The sequence below is a fragment of the Ursus arctos genome, chromosome X (assembly GCF_023065955.2).
Source record: "Ursus arctos isolate Adak ecotype North America chromosome X, UrsArc2.0, whole genome shotgun sequence".
Classification (NCBI taxonomy): Eukaryota; Metazoa; Chordata; class Mammalia; order Carnivora; family Ursidae; genus Ursus; species Ursus arctos.
In genome coordinates, this window is record NC_079873.1 from 97,723,770 (window position 1) to 97,738,033 (window position 14,264).

General features: G+C 39.4%; 1 protein-coding gene across 2 annotated transcripts in view; it reads right to left on the reverse strand.

Annotated features, from left to right (window-relative positions):
- Positions 1 to 533: 533 nt before the first annotated feature.
- The window catches only part of TENM1 (teneurin transmembrane protein 1), a 759,525-nt gene continuing 745,794 nt past the window's right edge, over positions 534 to 14,264 (reverse strand). For both annotated transcript variants that reach the window (XM_044391612.3, XM_057314228.1), the window contains 4 exons: positions 10,524 to 10,911; positions 8,447 to 9,667; positions 7,532 to 7,674; positions 534 to 5,963 (listed from right to left, as the gene is read on the reverse strand). In XM_044391612.3, the coding sequence (XP_044247547.1) occupies positions 5,205 to 5,963; positions 7,532 to 7,674; positions 8,447 to 9,667; positions 10,524 to 10,911 (2,511 nt within the window). In that variant the 3' untranslated portion in view covers positions 534 to 5,204. The remainder of the gene's footprint in view (positions 5,964 to 7,531; positions 7,675 to 8,446; positions 9,668 to 10,523; positions 10,912 to 14,264) is intronic.

The following is a 14,264-nucleotide window of genomic DNA, read 5'->3' on the forward strand; positions in this document are numbered from 1 at the left end:
TTTTGCAAGATCTATTGGCCGGCTTTCCCAGTGTCACTCGTAAATACCTTCTTGTGAAAAATAAATGCCAAATGGCCATTGAAATTGCCCAGGACGTGCGAGCTGTTGTTTTTTAGTGTTTCCTGACTGCCTCTCTTCCCCCATTGGCTTTTTTGCCAAGGCATCTGCTCGCTCTGCTCTCCTAGCTCTCCCCAACCCGTTTTGCAATTCTTCATTTTCTTTCCATTGCTCAGAAAGGCATCAACAAGAGAAAGAAACCTTTTTAAAGTAACAGCCTCGAGGCATTTAAACTTGCAACTGCTACTCTTCTTTTTTTATTAAATGGTCATTTGTGTCAGAGATCCTATTTGTACGAAAAATAAAAATGAAGAGACATCTGCTTAGGACTAGTGCCTTTTTGATTTCTGCACCTTCATCTTCAAGATGATGCGGTTTTATTGTTCCCTGTTAGGGAGCTACTTTTCCATTCTCAGGTGACCAAACAGACTCGAGAGTGCAGCCTGGCGCATGAATAAAATGGGAGGCAGTGTTCATTTGCAATTTTATTTTTTAAAAATGAAATATTCAAAGTACTTTTTTCTTTCAAATATCGACACATAATGTTTAACTTTAAGTATTTACAGCATGTTGTTGTGATGATCTTGTAGAAAAATGCATGCTTCTGGCCTGAAAGCCAGAGCAAAATGCAAAAGACCATTTAACTGCAGCCAGAGAACATGAACCGGTACAGTATCCAGTCACTTTTCAGCACAGGAGTGAGAGCAGGAATACAAAATTGGAACCTATTGTTTCCTAGCAACATGGCTCAGGCCATTATAACACAATTTTCAGTATGATTAGAACCTCTAACTGTTGTTATATAGAAACCGAAAATCTTGGCATACACTGTAAACATCTTTACTGTTCATGAGAAAGTAAGCAGCTAAAAAGAATATTTTTCTGACGTAAAGGCTATACTTCTCTTTTTCACCCTCTCTCTTACCGATGCTTTTGCCAGAAGAATAGTAAAGATTTAGACATTGTCATGATTCATACAAGTAAAATATTTTTCAAGGACACAATCTGTATACTAACATTTATTTAAGAGGTTAAAGTCCACCACTAAATCTAAGGAAAGATTTTTAACTGCCAAACACATTTCCTTTGACAAATAATGTAAGATGACAACTGCCAAGACAAAATCCACAGCAAGTTTAACTAACTATTTTCAGTTACTGTTTAGGAAGTAATTTCTTCTTACACACAGTAGTAGGTTTGGTCCTTAATAGCTTTCATATGAAGGACACACTGAAATAACAGTCACTATTTCGTGGTTGAATTCTTTTTTGTTGTTTGTTGTTTTCTGTTTTTTTTTTGTTTTGCTTTTTTGTGGTTTTTTTGTGGTTTTTGTTTTTTGCTTTTTTTAAATGTTTTTTTATGTGTTTCTTTTGTTTTTTTTGTTTTGTTTTGTTTTGTTTTTTTCTTTTGCAGAATAAAGAACCTTACAGAAGGCTGTGGAAGAGCAGTCTGAGATCTGAAGTACTAGTCAGGTCAGCTATGTGTATGTGAGTTCCTCCAAGAAAACAAGAATGTTGCATCCAATCTGTAGCCTTCTGTCTTTCCACAAGCTAGAATACACTCCAGTCTCTCCCAAAGTGTCTTTCAATACTTGATTACTGTACTTTTGCTTCCATTACAATTACCCTTACAAGAATGTATCTTTATAAATGCAAAAACTTCTCCCTCTCTCAGGTGATATTACAGTGGGGCCTAGTCTGGTTAAAAATAGATTTTAAAAAAAGGAAAGAAAAGAAAAAAAGAGTAGGAACAACATGATAGAATGCTTGAAACTGTGTCAACAGTTATGAAAAAGAAAAATCTTAGAAAAACTATCATTCAATTTTATACCTCTCTATGTAGTTAGCGTGTGAATTCCAAATTATACATTGTCAAGTTTTTATACATTTGGCTATGTTGTATATATATTATATTATATATATATAGTCTATATATTATAGGTCTTCTAGATAAATTGACAGTGAAGGACACACTTATTTCATACAGTATTTTGCTGGGTTAAAAATAAAACATATGCCTATTTATATGGTGAGTGCTTTGCTAGAAATTAGGATGAAGTGGGCTTTATTTCCCTTTCCTTCAGGAGTCATGCTTCTAATCAATAATGATTAGAATGACAACTAAAAATACATGTATTTAAATGTTTGTTAAACTGCGAACCTTGCAGTTCATTTGGCTCTCTAGACCATAGTGCAAGAGTAAAAACAAAACAAAACGAAACAAAACAGCACAAATAAAATGGGCCTAACTAGGAAAAAGAAACCACCACAGAGTATTCCCTGCCTCCAGCCTAGAACGTTCTTCATGAGAGCCCCAACTAGTGTGCTCTCATTCGAACTTTCTTGAATGGTGCGTGGCTGTGCAGTGTCAGCTGCCTGTGCTCTGGGTATGAGAACTTCATATATTTCTCTTTAAGATGCATTTACTTTCATCAGAAAATGCAAACAAATTGTCCTCTCGTCAAGTTAAACTTCAGAATTACAAATAGATGAAAGCATTCTTTGTATTCAGCTGAACGGTATACCCAATATCTCCACGTTATTAAGAAATGCCAAAATGTTTCTCTTAGATTTACTGTTCATTGGTGCTAACCTTTTGGGTTTTTTCTCTTTCCTCCCAAAAACTTTGGAAGTGGTAAAGAGAATAATAATAGTTGAAGGCAGTATTAAAACCACAGCTGGAAGTGATAAAAAGTGCATTTCCTGAATATAATACAAATATAACTTTAAGAAACTAAAGGCACAAACTAAATAAATATGTATTACAAACTAGAAATGCACAGTTCAAGGTAATTACTATTAAGTAAAAGCTTCAAATATTTTTTTCTAATGGATATTTAAAGCAGTTTGAAAATGATACATCAACAGTGAATTGCAAAAAAGTATAATAATCGCTTAAAATATAAGCAAAATAGACTCTAATATTGACATCTTGGATTAGTGATAAAATACAACATCACATTTATGAATGCACTCTCTATATACAGTTCACAAATAATTTTTCCATTGATTTAAAAGAACATCAGAGGTTCTAGGAACTTAAGGTCCATTTTTAGGCTGGTGTGGAGGTATTCAAACTTTCAACAAGTTTGTCATAATTTTAGAATACGGTCCTGAATAAATATTGTACCACTAACACAGGCCTGATCCAGGGGGAAAAAAACACAGTAATATGATTGTAGTCTGTATCAATAATCTCTTGAGCTGGTGTGCTTCCAATTAAAAAGAGAGAGGAGTTCATCATGAATTCTCTCTCTCTCTGTTTCTCTCGGAATACATGTGTCAGAATGTGTAATCCCAATGTGAAGTTTTTGAAAATGAAATGTTTGAATCCACCCTTCCCTGCTGTCTGCAGGTCCTTGCCTTTCCCTCCTTCTACTTGGTGGAGTAAGGAGTCAGACGCTTTAAAAAACCTTAACGGGAGCCTGAATTCTGAGTTTGCATATTTTCAAAGAAGACTGTCCTCACAAAGCAAGGCAATGACCCCACACTTCATTTAGGTACTGGCTGGAAAGAATCCAAACTGTAACTTTCCATCATAAATTCTCCTTCCGACATAGCGAATGTGCAGACCCAGGGATGAAAGGTGCTGAAGCTGGCTCAGGGGAATTTTCAGCAGGCCACATCGTGCTGTCGCGTATTTTCATTTGTGGTAACTTACAATTACACAGCGTTTTTACCAACTGTCTCTTTGTCACTGGGCACAAATCTTGCAGCTCCCCAAGGGGCTTCTTTTTACTACAGGATTCATAAAGATTGAGAAACTGCAGCTGATATTACCACTAATCTTGATCTTTTTCCAAAGTTTAACTGATCACGGAACAAAATAACCCTTCCTGGAAAATAGTTCTTTTCCTAGGCAGGACAGATGATTAAATCAAAATGCATGGGTAAAGACAGAGAACTAAAATAACTAACCGTATAAATTATTTTAGTAAAAAACAGTCTGCCTCTCTATGATGAGTTGAAATGTTTTAGATCGGAAAGGGTTCGCTTAATTAAATTTCCTGACTGTGGCTGGGAGATGTTCAATACAGAATTGTACATCGGAAAGATAAATCTAAGTGGGATGAATCAATGTGGCAGCAACTACTGTGATGTTTGGTTTGGTCTTCCCTTGGTACTTTCCTTTCGTCGTAGTACTAGGTCTGTTTTTATAAAGGTTTTGGCTCTTGTGAATTTCTGCAGTAGTAGTCAACGTATTTATCGGTATCCCAGGCATATATACCTGCTAAAGCCTCTTTTATTTTTATGTACCAGAATCATTTGTAGTAAATTACCTTTTGTGTGCACAAAACCATTGGATTAGTGTATCAATACAGAATCACTAATGTGAAACTATGACCAAAAACACGCCCTATATATGAGAAATTCCTACCCAGGTTAATAAAAGCTATGCTTACAATTTGGTTTAAAAAAAAAGTAGTCAAAACAGGTTATGTGGGAGAAGTTACACTGGCCAGCTGCCTTGGTATCATGTACACACAAGCAAATAGCGGCAGTTCAGTCTGGTTACCATACCCACGGGGAAACGTGGTAGGCAGAACCCAGCCACCACACGCCAAAACACAGCACAACAACATGGCATTTACTTTAACAAGCAAGGAGGAATAATCAGGGAGGAAGGGCGAATGGGTCCTGACTCTGGGAGATGGTGGCCGAGGGCATTTTACACTTCTTTGTAAGTTTCCTACGGATCTGGAAAATGTGAAAGGGCTGGCAGTCTTTCGAAATGCAAGGTTCAGAATACTATTGCACCACATTTTCAAATAGCCCACAAGTTCTGCCAACAGTTAAACGTGAAATTTCGTGTCACAATAGAGATAGAGAACCTTGGGTCCTTTATATTTGAACATACGCACGGCTCGATAAATTTAAAGTGGTGCTTTCTGAAAACTTTTTTTTAGCTGTTTTACTTGTGTTATTTTGAATACTGCCACACAAGAACTAAAAATCTCTGTCATTTCTTAAAGAGTTTAAACAAACAATATTAAAATACCATCTTCCGTCACATTGAAAGGCAGTTGGATATGTTTTTCCTCCATATTTACATATACAGAGTTCTGATCTAGAAAACCGATACAATAAACCATTTTGTGTTTTAAAAACAGGCAGTCTTTGGTGACGCAAAGGCAGAAATTTTTTTTGTTACCTCCTGCCTATTTCGCTCTGTCTCATAAAGTGAATATTGTTGGCACTGTCAGAAAGTTCTAAATACTGCTCAACAGACAAAACAAAATACCCATCATAACCTTGTACCCTCCCAGTGCTCAAAAGCTGCTGCTTTTCCCCCTCTGTCCATGCTCGAATACCCTCCTCCCCTTCTTGCAGCCTTCTTTGTTCCTTAGTCCAGGCCTGGGCCACAGCGCGTTGTCTGGCAATCTCCAACACATGGTTCTTTTCCTCTTCGACAGTTGTCCCATACCGGATGTTGAAGCACAGAGCCCCATGCTGGAGCTGGATATCTGCAAACCGTCTAGTCCTCCCATTCAACACAGAAGTCATCTGGGACACAGTGACATTGACACCATTCTCTAGAATCCGCCTCCCCCCAGTGTTACCGATGAGCACCAGATCTTCCTCCAGAGACCCAAGCTTAATGAAGTAGTGAGTGTCCCTCCCCTCTATGGTAAAATGTAGATTTTCCAGGTAATGAGCATTATTGAGAATGGCAGCAAGCCGCCTGCTATCTTCATTCGCTACTCCTATAATATCGGCTGTTACTATGCCATCCTTGATGGCAAATTTTATACCTTTTCCAAAAACAGAAGGAACGGCAGCAAACCTTGGTTGCTTTCCTCCTTCAAGACACCGTCCATCACTGTATCGGGGAGTCATAGGAAGTTGGTCCAAGGAAATGAAATTCCTGAGCTGTTTCTGGAGCTCACACTGAATACCTAGAATAGTCTAGGAAAGAAGAAAGGCACAGTGCAAATGCTTGGTGATTGTGAAAAGCACCTTCTTGCTTTACTGTGCTGGTGAGTGATTTCACAACAAGCCAGATTTGGAATCTCTTCATCAGAGACTTGGCAAAGATAAGACTAACAGGTTACTTGGTCACCTGGCATATACTTCTTGAGGTCTTGGTGAGTTAAACATAAGGAAGTATGTTCAAACTTGGTATCACAGAATCTCAGAGTTAGAAGTCTCTTCAAGTTAAGTGGGTCCAGCTCCCCCCAAAGACATTCCAACTTCACTAATGTAACTGAAACTGACTAGCTGTTGGTTACTCTATGTGGTGTGATACATTAGCCACAGGGAGGAGTAGAGATGGCTTAAGGCATTATTCTTGCTTTTAAACAGATCATGGCCTTCACATAACTACAGCTAATCAGCAAGAACTTCACTGATTTGTTATGGGGGCTTAAAAAAAAACCCTTTTTATTATGGGCATTTTCAAACATACTAGGGAATAAAGAGAAAATAATGAACCTCCAAGTATCTACAACAAAGCTTCAGCAATTTCAACATTTTGATTTAACTTTTTAAAAGGACTTTTAATTATAAAAAGGACTGTTAATTACTTTTTAATTACAAAATTACTTTTACATATTATGTTTTACAAAACACAATAAGCCTATAGTACTTATTTAGATTTGCCTTTCCCTTATAATTTCTTTAAGAGATTTTATTTGAGAGCGAGAGAGCGCGCATGAGTGGGGGTGGAGGGGTGGGAGGGCAAGGGGCAGAGGGAGAGGGAGAAGCAGACTCTCTGCTGAGCAGGGGCTCAATGCAGGGCTCAATCCAGGACCCTGGGATCATGACCTGAGCTGAAGGGAGACGCTTAACCAACTGAGCCACCCAGGCGCCCCTAAATTTTTACACTTACATTTTAAGCCCTCCCATCCAAATTTCAGTTTTATTTTCCTGAAGTAATTTTTTTTTGCAAAGAGACACTCCTCATTTCTTTCAATTGAAAGAAAAAGTTACTTGTTTTCATTTGAACCTCCTACCCTTGATGAAATTATCTGCTGAACTGTGAATAGTTTGGTATTCCTATTTTCCCAGAGACTTTATCCCTATAGTATTTATTATTTTCACTTCATTGCTCTTTCATACTTTTTGTCAGAATAATTTAATTCTGTTCTTCCTATGCTTTTAATTCACTACGCCTTAAATTATTTCACTGTTGGAAATCTGAAGTTTTTATGTCTGTCAGTGAACAGTTTTCTCTATACAGAATCCATAATTGCCCTTGGCAGCCCGTTCCAGAATTTTAAAAGTTTAGTTCCTCCTGTTTGTCTACCGCAGCAGGTCATCAAATTCCATGTTAGTCTTGTCTTTTCTAAAAGCTCCAATTCCCTGATCCTTTCCTCATGGAAGCTTTTTTCTACCTCCTCATTAATTGTGGACATTTCAGTGAAAAATCAAGACAACTGAAAAATAAGTAAGCAAATACATGTTAATGCCATTTCATGGCGTTGGATGCTCTTCTGTTTTTATGGATAAATAGAGATGGTAAAATTTTTACAAACCTTTCCAGGATCCCACTCTTGAGTTTTTGTCTGAAGCTGCAGAAGCTCATAAGTTAATTCCAAATTTTCTAATTCTGGTTTGGGAAATCCAGGTAGAACATTGTGTAACTGGAAACCAAATAGCTCCAACCAACTTCCAATGTCTGTGAGGCACAAAATATAAAAGAAAAAAAATGATGAAGCCCATACTTTACAGCCTTTGTGGAAAGCTTGAACGATACCTCTCTTGCCTTCAAAATGTTCAGCCAATGGGAAGTTAGGGATAAAACTCCCCGTTCTTTCACCTGCTCTAAAACATATGACCCTTTCTCTACAGGGAAACCTTTTGATTCATGGATAATCACAGAAATAGGTTCAGTTTACAGCACTGAAACTCTTAATGTGGTAATGGTACCGAGGCCACACAGACCCTAATATTAGACTTATTTGATGGAACATAATCCTGAATTTTTCCTTTATGAAATTATTCATATAAGCTTTTTAAAAAAAAGGATTTTATTTATTTATTTGAGAGAGAGAGAGAGCACAAGCAGGGGGAGGGAGAGAGGGAGAGGAGGAAGCAGACTTCCTGCTGACCAGGGAGCCCCGCACAGGGCTCGTTCCCAGGACCCCGAGATCATGACCTGAGGCAGACACTTCACCTACTGAGCCACCGAGGCGCCCCTCGTATAAGCTTTTAAGAGTGAAATCTACGAACAGAAAGCTTAGAAGGAAAGGAAAGGTGTCCTGGGATGCAAAAGCATCATGTTTCACGCCACTTGCACAGTTCTGCTCACTCTAGAAGACTAAGGAAGAGAGTGACTGCACAATAACTTGTGGGCTAACTGGCAGGAAGAGGAAACATATTTACAGAGGCACTGAGATTATGTGATAAACACCATGGAGTTATTTCAAGTGTAGTGTAAAGTTTTATACCTGTGGTATACTTTGCAACATCTTGAATTTTGCCAACTGGGTAGTTATTTTCAAAGGAGTAGAGGTTGAACGGTTTAGGAAGGAAGTTCAACTGTTTCCATATGTGATGATTAGGCGTTGTCCACCTACCAGCAACAACATCATAATCCCTTTGCCCCAGATGCACTAATTTAGTAAGCAAATCATAGAGTCCTCCATGAAAACCAATGATGACCTGAAAGTCAGGGTAAGTGTCATGATAGATATCTCCATAAGGTGTGTATAATATCTCTTTTATCACCTGACCTCGACTGCTGAACACAGCCAGTGGGGTGCCTGTATTATCACAAGCTACATAATATTCTTCACCACTGCTTAGCTCCATGGCAATAAGGTGACCTTGGAGATCATAATACAGGGATGTAATCTCTGAGCTCGTGTGGTTGTACAAATGAGTAACTCTTATGGGGTTGGCAAGGTCCGCATAAAAGAACTGAAGGTGCTGCCCTAGGCTGGACTTACTGGCGACACGTCGCCCAAGCCCATCATAGTAATACTGCACAGTCCAGCCAGAAGCCTTATTGTAGGCTTTCTGCAGCAGACCATTAGAATTATATTCAAATATGTCATTTCCCCTCTGCCTCAGAAAGCCATCTTCATCCATTTTATACTGAATTTCTCCTAGTCTGGTGATGCGGTCTCGGAGGTCATATCGGAGAGGAGTAAGACGAGCACTATTCCCATGGCTTAAGAGGTTGATGTTTCCGTTCAGATCGTAACTATAGCGCCACTGGGTTTTGTCATTTACAGAAACAGTTTGAAGTTGCCCATCAGCATCGTATTCATAGAAGTATCTCGTTATGTTGGCATCTACTCCCACTCTTATATCACATATTACCGTGCGCCCCATATTATCATATTGAATAGTCATCCAGTAGGCAATGGCCTTTAGGATTTCATACTGGACTTCGATAACTTGTCCGTTGGCACTGAAGATCTTGGTGTGCTTCATCACTGTGGTAGTTATGACTTGGTTTAAATCGTAATTAATGACACTGAATTTTCCAAACTGCTCTGTTCTACCGGAAACATCAACATATCGGTACAGATCTATGGGCAAAGGGGTTTCATTGATCACAGCTTGCATGCTGGTGACTCGGAAGTTGTTGTAGCTGTAGTCAAACCGAGCGTTCACCAGCCCTTCTTCGCTGAATCTGAAGATCTGGCGTCCAATAAGAGGTCCTGAGGAATCAAAATAAAAACAATGAGAACAGAGGTAGGTGCGTAATGTGGAGCAATCAGAAAGATCCAGCGTCAGGGTCTTTAGCAGTGGCGCTTTTACATTCAAAATAAGATATCAGAGATGGACCTCTGATACCTCACGCCCGGGCCTATCATCTCATAGATACATACTCTCATAGTTGTGGTCAGTCAATATGAAAAAAATACTGTTTGCTATAATTACAGAATAATTTAATTCTAGGAACTATATAAGTAACAACCCATCCAGTGGCTTGGGGTGATGAAACTGTTATTATAAACATGCTTTCTTGTTATTATCACTCACAAAATTACTTTCAATTTGTTTAACCTGTGCTACAAAGTCAGCAGGTCAGATGTTGACAAAATCCAGCATTAAGGTAACTGACTTCGGGCATTTTATAAGCCCAAAGGATGAAATATATTCAAAAGCCCTGACTTTTGAACGTATTTTGCCTCCACTGAGGCTTATAGAGGAGACACAGGGCTTGAGCTCGTTTCACAGAGGCTCAACTCTTGCAGCTGCATCTCTGGGGAGATCCGGTAGTGAGTTAGGAAGGAGCACACAGCTGGACCAGGTTCTTAGATCTCAACTTTCCTGAGAGCTGAGACAGAGACAGAGAAATGCACAACAGTAGGTTTTGAAGGAATCAGCTTTCACGCAGGCTGTAATAGGTTTTTAATTTTCAATGGAAGACAATTTAATAACTAAAGTGAACCTTTATGGGATTGGATGTCTACAGGTCAGTGCTTCTATTTCACACTGTGGCCAGCAAAAACAGCATAAGAAAATACTGACGGATATGGTTGTACCCATCACCACCCTTTCACAACAAACCTGTTTGCCTATATCTGATTGTGCAAATGAAGCCGTCGTGCATCAGGTGTATTGTCTTAATGACTCCAGAAGACTCTTCATATGTTAATGTGACCTGAGTGGTGTCATAGAGAATCTCAGACAGCCGTGCCTGCTTGGTGTATTTGTATAAAACTCTGCGCCCTGTTCCCAGATGCAGGGTCTGTAGCAGTCGGCCATCTCGACTATAGTCTTGGATGAAAGAAGTGCTACTGTCTGGCGGGGTGTAGATGTTCCGGTAGTAGCCCACTGAAAGCATGGTTTGTAGGCTGTGGCGCACCATACTCGGCATGGTGACTGAGAGCAGACAATCCGATTGGTCGTACTCAAAGATGTAGCGCCGCTGGCTATGTAAGAGAAGCATCACAGACTGAAACGAGACAAAGGCAGAATAGCATAGTACGTACCACTGAAGTTGGGGAGATTAAAGGAGATTAAAGAAACACATGCATCCATTTAGCACAGATTTATTGAGCACTTGCTATGTGCCAGGCACTGAGGTGGACCCTAATGGATATAGTAGTGGGCAGTAATGGTGTCCATCCTCCAAGAGCTTATAGTTTAATGACAAGCAACCAAGCAATTACAATATAGTGTGCTGTGTGTTATGACAGAGGAAGGACAGGGTGCTTATGGCGGCAGAGGAAGAATAGTGAAGCCAGACTTAAGAGGTCAGGAAAGGCTGCCTAGAGAAAGTGACATCCATGTTGAGACCTAAAGGATGACTAAGGCTTGGCCAGGTTTGAAGGCAAGGAGGTGGGGGGAGCAGGGTGGGGAGAGAGTACTCCTGACAGAGGGCACAGCATTGTGAGGGTCTGGATAAGAAAGAGAACATGGATTTTCAGGGAATGAGAGGAATTTTGTGCGGCCAGAGCATGGGTGTTGGGGCTGGGTGGTGAATGGCAAGAGATGAGGCCACTTAAGGAGACTGAAGTTAAACATGTTGGCAGCAGGGAACCACTGAAAGCCAAGTTGAAAGACAGGGTGCTTGCAGAGCTGGGAGAAACAACCAAGTCAGTATTCCAGAATGGATACTGTTTGTGCAGTCACATCCATATGGAGATGGATTGGAGAAGTCTTCCTCAAAAGTTTGTATATAAAATATTATAATTATTCCTTTGCAATTCATGGTTTATTTATTTTTTGACTACAGTTGACATTTTTTTAAAGATTTTATTTTTAAGTACTCTCCACGCCCAACGTGGGGCTCGAACTCACAACCCCGAGATCAAGAGTCGTAACTGAACCGGCCAGGAGCCCCTACAGTTGACATTTTTTGAAAATTTGAGTATACTTGACAAGCAATTCATGTTCTAAACTATGTTAGGGGAACATGCTATTAAAAAGTGGATATGCAAGCCCTTTCTGCCAAACGGATCTGTATTTCAGAAACAGTTAGTTGTTGTGGTGTAATGCCTGGCATGTGATTAGGTATTTCACTGATACTGGTTTACCTTATTTTAACTTTAAATACAAACATAAAAGGAGCACTGTTTTACAGAGGACTCAATCCTATTTCTAACTGAAAAGCATTTAAATCTCCTCTTTTAATAAAAATAAAAAATGCTCACCCCTGGAGACTCTGCTACAACTCTCTAAGGAAACTTTACCCCTCCCTTCTTGAGAATTACCCTATCAAGCAAAAGGATTTAGTTGAGCTTTATTTTCTGACGTTTGTGTTATGAAAACAATAGGTATCTTTTCATTTTCGAAACATAAATTACATAAATATTTATGAATATGAATTACAGAAGCATATATAATGTACACTTCACTCTTCTAAACATGAAATCGTATTCTAGTATTAAATATATTTCTTGGAACCGCATATTCCCCCTTCCCTTCTGAGAATTATTGATTCTGAATCTCATGTCAGTACTGTGAAGTCAAAGTCCGCAGTCATTTGCTCGTTTGTTCCTCCTTTCTGCTTTTGCCCACCAAGTACTCCGCCTTGCGGATAAAAGCTGCGTGCGGAAAGCCTGTCACCTCATCACCTGGGGACAACCTGCAGCTCCGAAACCCCTGATGAACAGAGGCAGGAGACTTGGCATGAGTTCATGAAGGGAGAACCACTTCCTTGACCAAGGCAGAACCAACAGAACCTGGGGGGAGCTGGTGAAAAATGTGTCTGCATTAGCTCTATGCTCAAAGTCAGATTTCTCAGCTCCTTTCCAGTCTCTTCTGTCAGTTTGCCACGAACAAATGACATCTGTCACCTGTGATGCGGGCCAGGGACAATCACCATATGGCTCCCACACATTATCTAGTACCAGCCTGCCTGGGCCATGCCTTTTCCCGTCGCTGTGCGTGCCTTGCCAAACATTTACAGCACATCGCCGTTGTGTTCTCTCCCCCTTCTCATCCCTCGCGCTGCAGTAAACCATTGCCTGACCCCGTCCTAGGTGCTGCTGATGCTGTGCTGTCTCAAAAGCTCCCTGGTCTATTGCAAAGCTTTCTGCCAATGGCAAGAATGTGGATGACGTGATTAGAAATCTCGTGAATGTAACTGTTGTGTTGCCAGAATACCATTTAGCTCTCACTTGGCTGCTTTTTCACTTTGGGTGGGCATTATTATCAGTTTGTTCAAAAACAATGCTTGTGAGTCCATCGCGCCCACAGTGCTGCTACGGCAGGAAAAAGGCCATTTCTTCTGAGTCCAAACAATAGAGTGGGAGACTTTGTATTTTTTTAACGGGTTGTGAGATCCTAAAGGAGATCATTGTAAAGAAGAAAAAAAGAGCAAGCATGTATATTCATTTGAACAATAGAAATGAGCGATGGTAGAAATTTGAAAAGTTAAAGCATGCAAAGAACCACCAGATGGCAGTGTGGGGCCACCTGGAAGCTCAAGGCAACGTGCATTGTATCCCTTCAGGCAGCCTTTGAAAATTTCAGCCCCGAAGAGGCAATTCTGTGTAAATGTATCAGACTAAAGCATCTTATTAAATGATTATAAAATATCTTTAAATGCATTTTAAAAACGAAGTCCTTATGAACGATTTTAGGAAACCGAAAGATTTACATTTACTGTAATACAAAATTTTAGCCCCACAAGTCTTCAAAATATAATTAACTCAGAGAAGTCTCATAAATCAAGATAGAGAATTAATGACCACACAGAGAAAATTTAAGAAACAATAATTGATTTTTTTAATAGCGAAGAGATCATTTAAGCAACCACAGCTATTACCCAAATAATTATTTTTCTCCTAATGGCTACAGACCATTGTGCATGAAAATGATACAGGTAACTTGCACTTGCTCTAGAGGAAGTCGCACAATTTCTACAAAATTTCTGCACATTAAAGTGAAATATTTGCTGTTGCTTTTTAATATCTCATGGTATAGGGATGGCAAGCAAATTACAGAGGTATTTTGACGCATAAAATGAGGTATACATTTTCAAGCTTGAGAATTCTTACTTTAAAATATACTATAAGAGCCAGTCACTTTGTCTTTGCTCTGCCCCAGACATAGTGAAAGAATGTGCCAGCAAAGGCTATGTCAAAGAGAGGACTGAAAAGAGCACAGGAAGACACAGAACCTCATCACCTCACTGCAAAAGTTACATGTAAATTGGATTTTGGTAAATTCGATATTCCTTCCCTTCTTATTTTCCAGAATCACAATTTCAAAAATGATCTAATTTTCTTCTTTTTTCCTTCTTTCGTTTCCCTTCCTCCTTTCCTTCCTTCTGTTCTTTCTTGTTTTAATTTCCCTTCA